The 16329-nt window shown below is 28.6% G+C and overlaps 1 protein-coding gene, 1 non-coding gene and 1 pseudogene across 2 annotated transcripts; 2 read left to right on the forward strand and 1 right to left on the reverse strand.

Moving 5' to 3' along the window:
- Window positions 1-10419: 10419 nt before the first annotated feature.
- LOC115696023 (small nucleolar RNA R71) lies at window positions 10420-10526 on the reverse strand. The gene has a single exon (XR_004007624.1). It is a non-coding gene; the product is annotated as a small nucleolar RNA R71 (small nucleolar RNA).
- A 291-nt stretch (window positions 10527-10817) lies between these two features.
- LOC133039325 (uncharacterized) lies at window positions 10818-12451 on the forward strand. Its single transcript, XM_061118193.1, has 3 exons — window positions 10818-11314; window positions 11510-12358; window positions 12448-12451. The coding sequence occupies exons 1-3, from the start codon at window positions 10818-10820 to the stop codon at window positions 12449-12451; spliced, it is 1350 nt and encodes a 449-aa protein (XP_060974176.1).
- On the forward strand, window positions 12348-15224 carry LOC133039326 (uncharacterized; annotated as a pseudogene).
- Window positions 15225-16329: the final 1105 nt, after the last annotated feature.

Genomic DNA, 16329 nt, shown 5'->3' on the forward strand with positions numbered 1-16329 from the left:
AGCTTGGCTAAACAGAGATAAATGGTTGAGATCTCATTTCACTTCGCTGAAATATCATTTATACGGAGCTAAGTGTTTTAAGGATAAAATACATTGAAGGGTGTAACGGTAATTTAGTCCCTATATTATGTAGATCATCTATTAGAAGATCATTGATCAAATTAGGATTATAACAATGGATAATTAATAGCGTATCTATATCGTGGAACATATAGAGCGTTCTATATAACTGAGAGTGCAATTCCAAGTTCTAAGAGTGGATTCAATAAGGAATTAATAAGTTAGGGAATTTACTTGGTAAATTCGGTTCAGCTTATTGAAAGCTCGGTTATATAGGCCCATGGTCCCCATACTAGTTGAGACCATACTGCTTGTAAGACTCAGTTAATTGATTTTAATTAATCAATTATAATTCTAAAGTTAGACTATGTCTAGTTTATGAATTTTCACTAAGCAAGGGCAAAATTGTGAAGAAAAGAGATTCTAGGTTTTATTTGTTAATTAAGAGACTTTATATGTCTAATTAATAAATATATTAAATGACAATATTACTTAATAATTAATTTTTAGTTATTAAATTATTAGAATTGGCATTTAAGTGGTTAAATTGGAAAATTGGCGTTTTTGAGAAAATTAGATAGAAAAATGACAAAATGGCAAAATTGCAAAGTGGGCCCATTATCCATTCCTAGGACCGGCCACACTAAGGAATTACCATTTATTTTTCTATTATTTTAATGCCAAATAATTCTAACCTAAACCTAAGTGGTTACCTATAAATAGGTAGTGATGGCTTCAGGAAAAAGAAGATGCATCTCATTCCTTCAGAGAAAACTTTCTAGTCGCCACTTTCCCTCTTCTTTTCTTCTTCAATTTCGAACCTTGAGTGAATGAGTGAGTGCCCACACACATCAAGTGGTATCTCAATCATAGTGTGGAAGATTGTGAAGAATACAATCAACAAGAAGGAGAATCAGCATCAAAGGAAGGAGAGAAAGAGATCCAGGTTCAGATCTTGGTGATGCTCTGCTACAGAAAGGAATCAAGGGCTAGAGATCTGAACGAAATGAGTCATTATATTCCGCTGCACCCAATGTAAGGTTTCCTAAACTTTATATGTGTTTATTTCATTGTTTTAGAATTCATATTAGGATGTTAATCAAACATACATGGTAGTAAATCTAAATCCTGGTAAAATATTTCTAACAACTGGCCTTAGAGCCATGGTAATGATTTAATTTCATGAAATATGAATTAAAACGATGATATGTGTTGATTTGGATGGTTTCATGTTGATCTGTGTGTTATATGATGATTGATTGATGCTTGTGAAATTTTATGAAAAATAATTGAATTTTCGTTTCTGGAATTATTTTTGTTGGATAGTTTGGAAAAAATTAAGCAATTCACTTTTTTATAGAACTTAATTTCGATTTTATTTGAATTAGTTATGATTTTTTAAAGTTTTGAAAAAAATCGGGGGTGGTGACACACCCTTGTGCGCGCGGGTTGCTGTTGACAGCACCCTTTTGTGCGCCCAAGCAGCCCCTTGCGCCCAAGAATGTGCACCTGGATGGTTTTCTTTGCATGCCATCCGTACAACTCACAATTTTTTCGTTTTTCTTCGTTTTTTCATGCTTTTTCATGGAATTAACTTCCGATTTTTTGTGTAATTTTGTATTTAGATATTTACATTCCTATTTCAATTCTAATTATCAGAATTAAATTAATTGGATTTTTTAAAATTAGTTTATGATATTAGTGTAATTTGAACTTGAAATTAGGTAAATATCTATTTTTTTTTTTTTGCTTAATTATCTATCTTATTTTTAAATTTTGGTTATTTTATCTTATTTTAAAATTTTAAGCTCAGATATTAATTTTTTTTTAATTATTCTATTTTTTAAATTATTTGATCTTATTTAAATTTAAAATAAGATTACTATAATCATGATATTTTGAATAGATATAAGATATTTTGCTAACTTTTAAATTTTATTATTTTTTGTTTAAATTAAATTATAAAATCAGAATGATATTTATTATCATTCTATTTTATTGAATATTTAATTTATAAAATAACATGAAAATTTAAAAGATGGTTAGCAAATTTTTGAAATGATATTTAGGTTAGTTGAAACTTAATTTTTCAAAATTGTAGGTTTAATTTTAAATTTATTTTATTAGTTATTTAAATTTATTTTTAAAAACCAAAAATATATTTTTGATTAATTTCGAAATTTTGTTGAATAAATTAATTAATTTAAAATTAAATAAATCCTACATCCAACTATCCAAAGTCAACTTGTTGCAGTAGTATGTGTTTTAGCTTGTGTGTAAGTTTTCTAAAACCTATTATTGCTTGATCTAAATTGCCACAGTTAACTTGTTGACATATCCAATGATCTGATTTTTACCCATGGTTCAATTATCAATAGGTCAAGTAAATAATTTGTAACAGGTAAATTTTACATTCTTCTTTCATCTGTGTATGACCTAGTAACATGATAGGATCCATCCAAATCTGTGTGCCTGTGTGAGCCTATATGTTTACTTTATGTTTAGATGCATATAGGTTGTTGCTAAATAATATGTCACACCATGATAGATTTTATTTAGGCCCATTTAGTTTTTTGGGCCTATTCAATTAATAACAATTGTTCATTTTAAGGTTAAATTCCTCTCTTTTGGGCCTTGTGTGAGAGTTGGGGACCAATAGAAGTGGGTACGACATACTACATACTGAACTCAGCTCCCTCTCACATGAACTACCCCAACTGTGAAGGCCCATTTGCCTGATTTGGATAACTGTACTAGGTTAATTAAATTAGTTTAACCTAATAAAATTGATTAGCAACATAATTAACTTTTAAGATATATGAAATTTATTTTTCATTTTAATATTTTAAAGTTAATTTTAAGAAAAACACTCTTAGTTTAATGAAATTATTTCTAAATGAACTATCTATATTTTTCTTGTATTTAATTAAATATAGAATTATAACTAACTAGATTCTTTCTGAAGCTTATTTTAATTATTTCATTAAATATTCCTATTTGAGTTGTAAATTAGTTATTTCTAACTAATTTTTTTTATCAACTTAAATTTGAATATTTTTTGAATTTTAAAATTAAGTTGAGGAATTCTAGGAATTGGTTATTAAGATTCTTAAGATATTTTTTAAGTTGATATTTTTTTAAAAAAATATACATCAACATAAAATGGAATATATATTTTTTTTTTCAAATTAGGTGGTTACAACTTAATTTTGATATTTAATTAAATTTTATTTAAAAAATAATTAAGTTGGATATTTTAGATTTTTTCTATAACAAGTTAAATTAGATATTTATTTTTTTTTTCAAATTTTAGAAAAACACTTAGTTAATTGAAATATATTCTAGATAGTTATTTCTAGTACAAGTTATTTTTTCTAATATTAAATTTGGAAAATATTTTAGATTGAAAAATTAATTGTTTAATAAATAATTTTGGTACAATCTAAGTTAAGTATATTTTCCTAGTATTAAACTAGCATTAATAATTAAGTCTCCTCTATACTTAATTATTTATTTCTTGAGTTTAATGCATTTAATTACATTGAAAATTAAATATCTAAGTTGATTTTCATCATGATACTTAAATATTTGAAATTTTTCTTAAATATTTTATTAAATAGGAAAATTATAATTTTTGTTGTAAATTAATTTTGGACCAACTTAATTATAGAATATTTTTCCTAGTATTAAATTAGAATTAATAATTAAGTTTCTTTTATACTTGATTATTTAATTCTTGTATTTAATACAATTTTTTAATTAAATTCAAAATTAAATATTTAAGTTAATTTCATTCTTGATAGTTAAATATTATTATTTTCTAGTGTATTTAATTAAATAGAAAATTATTTTAAGTTTGATTTTTTTTTTTCAGAATAACTTAAATTTGAATAATTTTCAAAGTTTTATTATTAATAATTAATCTTTTTTCCCACAATTTCGAAATTGCATTATTTAAATGCAGAAATTTCAAATTTTATTTGAAAAATAGATTAAAGTTGAAAATTATTTATTTTAATTTTGGACCAACTTAAATCAATGATTTTTTCATTTAATGATATTTAATGAACTAAAATATATTATAATTAGAAAATGAATTAATTAGTCAATGAAAGTCTAGATAGATATTATCTGTTTTGCTTGAAGTATTTTTTTAGTGATATTTAATTAAATAGAAAATTAATATTTAAGTTGATTCTTAATCATGATACTTAAATGTTTGAAATTTTTCTTAAATATTTAATTAAATAGAAAAATTATATTTTTGTTGAAAATTAATTTTTATTAATTAATTTTGGGCCAACATAAAATTAGGATAACTTTTCCCAGGATTTATTTTTATTTTATTTTAAAGCATTTTTCGAAAATTGTATTCTTCAATACTTTAATTTTTCGAAATGCAATATATATTTATAGAAAATTAAATTTTGAGTTGTAAATTAATTTAAATTAATTTTGAAACAACTTAAATTGTATAATTTTCTAAATATTTATTGAAAATTATTACTAAGATGGAAATAATTCATTTTATTTTCATATCCATCTAAGTATAATTTTATAAATATTAAATTAAAATTTATATTTAGAATTTTTCATTCTAAATTAATAATTAAATAAATATCTATTTAAAATAAATTGATTAAAATAAATATTAGAAGAAAATACAACTCTTTAAAATAATGAGCTTTTAGTTATAAGGATATTCGATCTCCATTGTTGGTCTTACAATAGTTAAATGTTTTCAATATAACCTCGAGACGCTAGACTTCGTCCCCCTTATGGATGGTTATTCGTTGAACGCATTTAACACTGTAAGATCTCATTTGATAAGTGTTTTGTAAGTTTTCGTCTCTATTAGACTCTCCCTTACGGTGACTACTTAGAGATAAACTTATAAAATATGAAACAATGGTGGAAGCTCATAAAATGAGATAACCTTGACTCTCGCCTACCGGGACAACGTTGGATTCTTATTTTGATCGAATAAAAGGTTGCTAGAATGGTTTGCATTTTAGATGAGCTGACAACTCTATTCAATGAATGATACTTTGACTCTCGCCTACCGGGACACTGTATCAGTTTGTTGGAAACCTTAGAAATTATTTAAGATGTGCATGTTTTGTATTTTCACATGTCTTTGTTATTTGCTAAATGCTTGATAATTTCTGAATTGTGTATGAATTTATATTGAACCATGTTATTTTCTGTTATTATTTGTAGTTTAATTTCGAATCTTCATTGTTGGTCTAACTAGCCTTGTTGTTTTAATGGGACAAATCCCTGATAGATTGTCAACCATTAGACAAACATAATAGTGTTAGATCTCGATAGAGAAATATTGTAAATGCAACATCTAGCTGTTCATCAATAGATGACACCTTAGACTAGTATTTACAATATGGAACAAGAAGATTATATAAATAAGAATAACTTTGACTCTCGCTAATCGGAGCATCGTTAGATTCTTATTTAAATACGAAATTATCCTAGTTCCTCTTAGCTTATTCTTTTTCGAATTAGCTTACATGTATATCTTTGGATGAATGGTTTATAAATCTTATAATGTCATTCTATATTTTCTCTTAAGAAATCGAATGACGCATTTGATTATATTCTCGAAATTCTATCCCGAATTGATATAAATCCTCAATCTTAGAAATCTCCTACTTGTTTAGGCAATCAGACTTAGAGTTATATTAGTAGTGGTGGTCCAAGAAAGAATTACTCATTATATTTGTTATAAATTTAAGTCTTTCACTTTAAATTTTAGATTCCAAATAAAGATTTTATATTTCTATTTCCAGAATACAAAACAGTTATACTTTCACAAGTGATTAATATCCATCTTCTATCAATGGATTCAAACTGTATGTTAGTATGAAATATGAGTTTAATATTCTGTGACCAGGATCCACTTGCACTATTCTAAGAACTCTTTGATGTAACTAAACCTAAGTAATCAAAAGACTGCAACCACAATCTTATAATCTATGGCATTTGTATCTTGTTCATAGTGGTTTTGACTAGATCAATCTCTGCAAAGAGTCAATATGCCTATATCCACTGAAAGTATAATCATCCCATTCGCAGATGGATGTACATTCAGGGGTGGATATAAGTTTTTCGTTATATTCTTAAAAACGATCACTCTAGATTTTACCTTATGCAAAAGAAATTTGAAATATTTGAAAATTTTCATGAATTTCTAGCAATGGTGAAAAAACCATTAAGATAAGTGGTTTAAGATCTTGCGAACTGATAGGGGTGGAGAAATAGTTAGTAGATTTGCAGTTCAAAGATCATTAAGTTGATTTTTGAATTATATCCAAACTTACCTCCCTAGAAATTCAATTTTCATATTGATGATTAGTTACTAGTTGTTGCCTAAGTCCTTCTATGGTAATTCATTTTCAGAATGATGCAATGGTTGGGTACTTAGTGTAAACCATTACTAGATTCACGGATGACCTAATCGAAATCTTAAGAAAAGCTAGAACTGTTAACCATGGTTTGCATGTTTGTTAGCTATTCTAAGTGATTAGGGGTGGACCACTCCATAGTCATTAGATAAGAAAGTGTTTGTTTAAACAAATACTATTTTTTTTAAGAAAATGACTAAGTCTGAAAAACAAAGTAGCAAATAAAGGAGATAATTTTTTCTTGATTCCAAAAGTATTCTATCATCTTATTCTACATATGATGATCCCACTGCCTCTGTTGTCTTGACACAACCGAAGAGGTCAATACCATTCAGTTTTCTTAGACATAATTCACGGTACCTTGTCGTAGTGGGAGGGTTTCTAGGAACTCACCTTCTTATGACTTGGAAGACACTAGTGATTAAAATCCATTGTGAGTTTAAACAAGTAATGGATTGTCAAAATAAGAAACTAAGAAGAAAAGCCAATAGAACTATGGTTTAATCCATTCACATGGAGTAACCTAAAGTTTTCTATTACAAGGGCAAGAAAGGAAATTTTTGTTTGTAGGTCTATGTTGGGTTTTGTGCCCTAAATAAAATCCTTTACAATCTGATTAGTTATCAATATAAGAAATTTAAAGTGATTTATGTTTGCATGAATTTTACATGCTAATGGTTTAATATGTTTATTACATTTACACACAAAATCAGTTAAGTCCAGATCATATGTCTATTCACAATTACAGTATCGTCAATGATAACTCTAGAAATTAGAGTTATTTTCACATTTTTTTTAAACTAAAATTAGTTTAGTTCTTAAGTTTTTAATTAATTTAGTAAGTTTTTAATTATTTTTGAATTTATTAGCTTTATTGTAATTTTATATGCTTTTGTGTGTTTTTATAATTATTTTATTATAATATGTTATGTGGTATTTAATATTAATTTTATTTTAGTTTTCTCATTAATTTTATGTATTTTTAGGTGTATTTGGAAAAAAAAAGATTGGGATTAAATTGAAGAAATATTGGAGAAATGGAGCCAAAAGTGTAATTCTCAAAAGAAAATCAGATGAGGCCCTTTGCAAATCCCACTCTCGGTCAGCCCTTTGACCCCAGCCGCACCATTCGTTGACTGATCGAAGGGCTCCCATGCGTGCGTGAGCCACACTTCAGACAGGCACAAGTGGTGCGCCAGACCCGCCTGCCAGCCTTCCTCCTGTGTGGTCCCCAGTCCGTCAGCGCCCAGCCTACCAGCTCGCGCCAAGTGTCCCTGTAGAAGGAAAAGAAGAAAAAAATGGCTGATTAAATATGTTCAGACGAAAATTACAAATAAAATAAAAAAAAAATCCATAATTTTCTCCTACACTTTACACCTAAATATCTATTTTATCTTCCCAATTTATTTCACCTAAATAAACATTCCTATTTTATTTTACCCTATCTTTTTCACTATTTTTCCATCCAAACAAACATTTATTTTTTTCAATACTCTTACACATACTCTATTTATCCCTTCTCTTCCCAACACTAATTAAATTAATCATTTTATTTATTTTATTTTGATTAATTTAATCCTCAAATTTTGCCTATAAATATGGTGTAGGAAGACCATTTCAAAACACATCTCTTCACCCCCCTAAACACCTCTTCAACCCAAAACACTTTTCACTCTTCATTTTTACCATTTTCTTTCTACCATTTTTACATTTTGAAGAGCATGTCAAGTATGTTTATCTTTTGTAATTTTTATCTAGTTATGAGCTTCTAATCTTTTTTCAAGATTATTAAGATGATGATGAAGCAAAATGTAACTAGATAGTGTTTATGTTTGTATGTTGATTTCCCATTTGTGCTATAAAGTTCATGGATTTTTCTATCAAAAATATGTCTTTTTCATCTTCAATATAATGTATTTTTGATTGTTAAAGCATATTTCCACTTAGTTCTTCATTATGCAAAAATATAATACTCTTTGATTAAATGTCTTTCATTAAATTGTTTACATCTAATTCTTAGAATATAAGTGTTATATTTTGCCTAAACATAGTTTCTTTTATTTTGTGTAGTTTCATTAAATTGTAACACATTTAATACTTAGAAATTATACCTTTTATAAGTGAAGAAAAATCCTACATTTTTGAAAATAACTTGTACTTAAAAGAAAAATATATTTTGGAAAATATAGTGTGATTTATTTCAACTATATATATATATATGATCAACTTGGAAATCAATATACTTATAAATACTATTGAACTTGCATTTTGTGGATTCTAATATCTTAGTAATCTTATTTTACACATCTTATTGGAAAATTATTTTCATGCTCACTCATCTTTAATCTTAAGTATTTTAGTTACTTGTCTTTTATTTTATTTTGCAAAACTAAAATCCTATCAAATATTTGGAGGTAGGTTAGAATATTCTTGTTTTGTTTGAAATAGTTTCTTTTGATGTTAGTCAACTCCCATGGGTTCGACCTTGCACTTACATGAACATTATATTCCGAAATGATTCGTGCACTTGCGAGTATAAATATTAAAACACTCACTTATGAGGACAACAAGTTTTTGGTGCCGAGAAAGAAACGATCTTTCTACAAGGTAAGTAATATTCTTCTACTAGTTATTTTTTTTTCTTTTCTCATTTTCATCAAAAAAAAAAGTTGAAAAAAAAAGAAAGTTATACATATATATTGTTATTTATTACATATTATATAGTATACTATATATATACATATTTATTGGTAGTTGATGGCATTTTGTGCCTCCTACATATATACTTGTTAGTTGAGTGCATTTTTGTCTCCTAACCTTTTTTTAGTAGTTGAGTGCATTTTGTGCCTCCTACATACTTGATAGTTGAGTGCATTTTTGCCTCCTATTATATATCCTCTAGTGATGGCATTAGTGCCTCCTAGCTTTTATTTTTGTTTATTTTAGTTGATGGCATCTTGTGCCTCCTAAAATCTTATTATTGCTACTAATATTACTGCTACTACTACTACTACTACTATTGTTATAGTTAGTTGATGGCATTTTGTGCCTCCTAACTTTTATAACTATCTATTATTATTATTGTCATTTTTTTTATTGTATTTAGTTAGTGTAATTTACTTACTTTGCTAAAAAAAATACTTGAAAAAAAAAAAAACTAAAAACAAAGCTTGTTCTTTCAACATAAGCAATTTTTGCTTAAAGGAAATTTGGTAAAGTTCCCATCCACACTTAATAATTAACCCCGGGGAGTTTTTATTAAGTTGTGAGTAAGTAGAATCAAATAGGCCTGGGAACAAGTCAAACCAAAAAAAATTGAAAAATTAAAAAAATCATAATCTCTTCGTGTTATAAGTATGCTCTGTGGTTGCGGTTTATAACTGATCTTCCACATCATAAATTTGTCTTCTTGAGATTATATTGTGTTACTTGGTGTTTCTTTGTGAAATTTGTGACATTGCATGCATCATTGGCAAGGTGATTCTAAAAATCGTTTGGTAAAAAGAGTAGTAACTTTAGGTGAAATTGAAAGTGTTTTGAAAATCTAAGCATAATGGAACAAGAACCTAATATTGCGCAAGAAAAAACGCTCCTTGAATATTTTTCACCTATTTCATCTAATGCTCCATCATGCATTGTTTTGCCTACTACTAATGCCACTCATTTTGAACTTAAACCTTCAATCATTCAATTGTTGCCTTCTTTTTATGGTTTAGAAAGAGAAGACCCTTACATGCATGTAAAAGATTTCTTGAATATTTGCTCAACTTTTCGTTTTCAAAATTTTTCGGATGAATCGGTTAAGCTTAGGTTGTTTCCTTTTTCTTTAAAAGATAAAGCCAAAGCTTGGTTAAACTCACTTCCAACCGAAACCATAACAACTTGGGATCAACTTTTTAATAAATTTCTTGCCAAATTTTTCCCCATGTCCAAAACTGATAATTTAAGAAGAGAAATCTCCGAATTTTATCAAAAAGATAATGAAGAATTTTATGAATGTTGGGAAAGATTTAAAGATTTATTATTAAAATGTCCCCACCATGGTTTTGAAAATGGAGACTTGTAAAATATTTTTATGATGGTTTAACCCCTTCAAACCGACAAATGATTCAATCTATGCATACTGGAAATTTTTTTAAATTACAAGGGCAAGAGGCTTGGGAAGCTCTTGAAGAATTATCTGTTAATTCACAACAATGGAATTATTCTGAGCCTACGTCTAGAGCAAATAATTCACCCAAAAGACGAGGAAAATATGAAATTAAAGAAGAAACTAATTTGAGAACATCTTTTGAAAAATTAGCAAGAAAAGTAGAAGCCTTAGTCATAAGTCAAACTATGAATTCTCATGTTCAACCTAAAAAAGAGGTTTGTGCTAGTACTTGTCATAATGATCAATTATTTCCTTCTTTTCTTGAAACATTTTCCGAAGAGGCTAATGCATTACATTCATATGGTAAACCAAATGATAGCCCATTTTCTAACACATACAATCCTAATTGGAGAAACCATCCCAATTTTTCATGGAGACAAAACCAACCACAAATGAACCAAGGAAACCAATTCAACATGCCAAATCCGAATCATGCCCAACCAAGTCAACCTTACCCTCTACAAAGAAAGCCTTCCTTAGAAGACACTTTACAACAATTCATGCAATCCACCCAACAAATCATGCAAAATCAATCTCAATCCATTGCCAAACTTGAGACACAATTGGGTCAACTTGCCAATGCCGTAACTGAGAGAGAAAAAGGGAGATTTCCTAGCCAACCCATCCCAAATCCTAAAGGCCAATATGAAGTAGGAGTTCCTAGTCATAAAGAAGAAGCCAAGTCTATTTCAACACTTAGGTCCGGAAAATAAATTGCCAAACCCGATTACATACCTCAAGTTGAAAAAGACCAAAGTCAACCTCAAAATTCCAACACAAATGACTTGTCAAAAGATAATGATCAAATTCTTCCTTCCATTCCAAAAGCTCCTTTTCCACAAAGATTACTTCCACTCAAAAAAGGCAACCAATATAGTGACATCTTAGAAGTGTTTAAACATGTAATTATCAACATCCCATTCTTAGATGCCATTAAACAAATTCCTGCCTACTCCAAATTCCTGAAAGACCTTTGCACTGTTAAAAGAAACACTGATGTTCCAAAAAAGACATTTTTAACTGAACAAGTTAGCTCAATAATTCAATATAAAAGCCTTGTGAAATATAAAGATCCTGGTTGTCTAACAATTTCATGCATCATTGGTGATCATTTTATTAACAAAGCTTTACTTGATTTAGGAGCTAGTGTGAATTTATTGCCTTACTCTGTTTATAAGCAACTTGGTCTAGGAGAATTAAAACCAGCTTCTATAACACTTCAATTAGCTGATCGTTCTGTGAAAATTCCTAGAGGTATTATAGAAGATGTTTTAATTAAAGTGGATAAGTTCTATTTTCCTGTTGATTTCATTGTTCTTGATACTCAACCTGTTGAAAATGCTCATGCTCAAATACCCATCATTTTAGGTAGACCATTTTTAGCTACATCTAATGCAATTATCAACTGTCGTAATGGTGTATTGAAATTATCTTTTGGAAACATGACTGTTGAATTGAATGTTTTTAATGTTGCTAAATCTGTTGAGTGTGAGGAAATACATGAAGGGAACATGATTAACACGGAAAATATGTTTGAAATGGACATGAATGAATCTTTTGAAACTTATGCAAAAATGTTTGGAATGTGCTTAAATGTTGATGATTTTATTCATGATGATAATTATTTGCTTGAGTCTACCCCACTAATGGATACTGAAAAGTGGAAAGCCAAAATTGAACCATGTATTTCATTAGAGCATGTTGAGTCAACTCCTGAACCACCAAAGTTAGATCTCAAACCTTTGCCTAACACTTTGAAATATGCATTTCTAGGAGAGTCTAACACCTATCCTGTTATCATTGCATCTGATTTAGATGAAAAACAAGAAGCAAAGTTGTTAGATATCCTTAGAAAACAAAAAAAAGGCCATAGGTTGGACCATGGGAGACATTAAGGGAATTAGCCCAGCTATGTGCATGCATCGAATTCATTTTGAAGAAAATGCTAAGCCCTCCCGAGAAAGTCAAAGAAGATTAAATCCAAACATGAAAGAGGTAGTAAGAGATGATGTAATTAAAATGTTAGATGTAGGGATCATTTACCCTATTTCTGACAGTCCATGGGTTAGTCCTGTTCAAGTTGTTCCAAAAAAGTCTGGGATCACTGTTGTTAAAAATGAACAAAATGAGTTAATCCCTACTAGAGTCCAAACTGGGTGGAGAGTGTGTATAGACTATAGAAAGTTGAATAGTGTCACTAGGAAAGACCACTTCCCATTACCCTTCATTGACCAAATGCTTGAAAGGTTAGCTGGCCATGCTTACTATTGCTTTCTTGATGGGTATTCGGGATGTAACCAAATCCCTATTGCCCCCGAAGATCAAGAAAAGATTACCTTTACTTACCCTTTTGGAACCTTTGCATATCGTCGCATGCCTTTTGGTCTTTGTAATGCTCCTGCAACATTTCAAAGATATATGATTGCAATATTTTCTGATATGGTTGAAAGAAATCTTGAAGTGTTTATGGATGATTTTTCTGTGTTTGGAAATTCTTTTGATGATTGTTTGCACCATCTTTCTCTTGTTTTAATTCGTTGCAAAGAAATGAATTTAGTTCTTAATTGGGAAAAATGTCATTTTATGGTTAAAAAGGGAATTGTCTTAGGTCATGTGATTTCATCTCAAGGAATAGAAGTTGATAAAGCAAAAGTAGATCTTATTTCAAAACTTCCTCCACCTAAGACAGTAAAAGAAATTAGATCATTCTTAGGCCATGCCGGTTTTTATAGAAGATTCATAAAAGACTTTAGCAAAATTTCACGCCCTTTATGTCATTTACTTGGAAAAGAAAATGCTTTTGTCTCTGATAATGAATGCCATGTTGCCTTTGAAAAATTGAAATCCCTTTTGACTAGTGCACCCATTATTCATCCTCATGATTGGAATGTTCCTTTTGAAATAATGTGTGATGCTTCTGATTATGCAATTGGTGCTGTTTTAGGACAAAAAATTAAGAAGCTACCTCATGTAATATACTATGCTATCAAAACTTTAAATGAAGCTCAATTGAAGTACACTATAACTGAAAAAGAATTGCTTGTTGTTGTGTTTGCATTAGAGAAGTTTAGGTCTTATTTGTTAGGATCTAAAATAATTGTCTATTCTGATCATGCTGCATTGAAATATCTCTTGTTGAAAAAAGATGCTAAATCTCGCTTAATTCGTTGGATCTTGCTTTTACAATAATTTGATTTAGAGATACGTGATAAAAAAGGTTCTGAAAATGTTGTAGCTGATCATTTGTCTAGAATTGTTGTTGAAACTAATCATGATTCCACCACTATCATTGAAACTTTTCCTGATGAACAACTCATGCATGTATCTTCTTTTCCTTGGTATGCTAATATTGTCAATTATTTGGTCACTGGTAAAATTCCTTCTCATTGGTCTAAACAAGATAAATCTAAATTTTATGCTGAAGTGAAAAATTTCATGTGGGATGATCCTTATTTTTTTAAATATTGCCCTGATCAATAATAAGAAGATGCATTCCAAACTGTGATCAACCTAAAATCATATCTTTTTGTCATGATCATGCATGTGGTGGACATTTTAGTGGTAAGAAAACTGCTTTGAAAATTTTACAATGTGGATTTTATTGGCCTACTATTTTTCATGACACTTATATGTATTGCAAATCTTGTGAACATTGTCAAAAATTAGGAAGTGTAACTAGAAGAAACATGATGCCTTTAAATCCTATTCTTATTGTTGAAATATTTAATGTTTGGGGCATTGATTTTATGGGTCCATTTCCTAATTCTTTTGGTAATTTATACATTCTTGTTGGTGTTGATTATGTGTCTAAATGGGTAGAAGCTATTGCATGTCACACTAATGACCACAAAGTTGTGCTTAAGTTTTTAAAAGAAAATATTTTCTCATGATTTGGTTCCCCACGTGCCATCATTAGTGATAATGGTACACACTTTTGTAATAGGCCTTTTGAACATTTAATGAAACAATATGGCATTACACATAAAGTCACTACACCTTATCACCCACAAACTAGTGGTCAAGTTGAAATATCAAATAGGGAGATTAAGCACATCTTAGAGAAAACTATCAACCCCACTAGGAAAGATTGGTCCCTAAGACTCATTGATGCATTATGGGCATATCGTACTGCATACAAAACACCCATTAGAATGTCTCCCTATAGACTTGTTTATGGGAAGGCATGCCACTTACCCGTTGAGTTAGAACATAGAGCCTATTGGGCTCTTAAGCAACTAAACTTTTCCTTAGACAAAGCGGGTGAGAAAAGAAAGCTTCAATTGAATGAGTTAGAAGAGCTTAGGCATGATGCATATGACTATTCGAAAAAGTATAAGGACCGAATGAAATTTTACCATGACAAAAATATTTTGAGAAAAGATTTTTCTCCCGGTCAAAAAGTCCTTTTATACAATTCTCGTTTGCATCTCTTTCCGGGAAAGTTACGCTCTAGGTGGGTAGGTCCATACATTATTCGCACTGTTTTTCCACATGGAGCCATTGAAATTGAAAATCCTAATAATGGTAATGTATTCAAAGTTAATGGAAAAAAATTGAAACCATTTTTAGAATTGAAAAAATGTGGAAGTTGATGAAATCCTCCTTGAGGATCCAATTTACCATGATCCTTGATTGCTCTTATCAATTCTTGGTAATGTGTGTTTTTCTTTATGTTTTAGATTAACCTTTTGTTTTGATTTTTGTTATCTTTTTGTTGCTCTTGACATGCTCCAAGATGAGGTATGACCATTCTAAACTCTCAACTCTTTCACTTTTAATTTATATTTGTATTTTGAAACATTGAGGACAATGCATAAATTAAGTTTGGGGTGGTGAGTTCCTATGGTTATTTCTTTCATATGCTTAAAAATGGTAGAGTATTATTTTTCACTTTTAAAATTATTATTTGGATGCTAAAGTAGTTATATTATATAATTTAAAAAAAATAAAAAAATGTATTATTACTTTTCTAGTAAAAAAAAAAAAACCAAAAAAATATTTATTTTATATATATATATTTATGCAAAAAAAAAAAAAAAAAAAAACCCCTTTGGTGATATCCCCTTTTCCTATGATAATACCCTTGATTGAGGTTGATTTTAATTTATACAAATATGAATATCTTTTAAGCTTTATTTTTAATTCTTGGGTCAATTTTGCTAAAAAATCAAATTTTGAAAAAAAAAAATTTATTCATCTTGTTATGTGAAATAAATATTTTGTCACAATAATTTTTCCAAAATTCACATAATAATTTGATGAATAGATTTTAGATTTAGAATTTAAAATATATTTTCAAAGCAAGATTGACTATTGAATTAATTACACAACCTTAATTTTTATTCATATTTTATATAAGCTATTTTCAACATGCAATTTTTGAGGACATTTTTGATATCACCAATTTTTTTTTTTTAAAAAAAAATGTGTGTTTTAAACTTTCTTTTGCTTGAGGACTAGCAAAATTTTAAGTTTGGGGTTGTAATAACTCTAGGAATTAGAGTTATTTTCACTTTTTTTCTTAAACTAAAATTGGTTTAGTTCTTAAGTTTTTAATTAATTTAGTAAGTTTTTAATTATTTTTGAATTTATTAGCTTTATTGTAATTTTATATGTTTTTGTGTGTTTTTATAATTATTTTATTATAATATGTTATGTGGTATTTAATATTAATTTTATTTTAGTTTTCTCATTAAT

Source organism: Cannabis sativa, chromosome 6 (assembly GCF_029168945.1).
Source record: "Cannabis sativa cultivar Pink pepper isolate KNU-18-1 chromosome 6, ASM2916894v1, whole genome shotgun sequence".
Lineage (NCBI taxonomy): Eukaryota > Viridiplantae > Streptophyta > Magnoliopsida > Rosales > Cannabaceae > Cannabis > Cannabis sativa.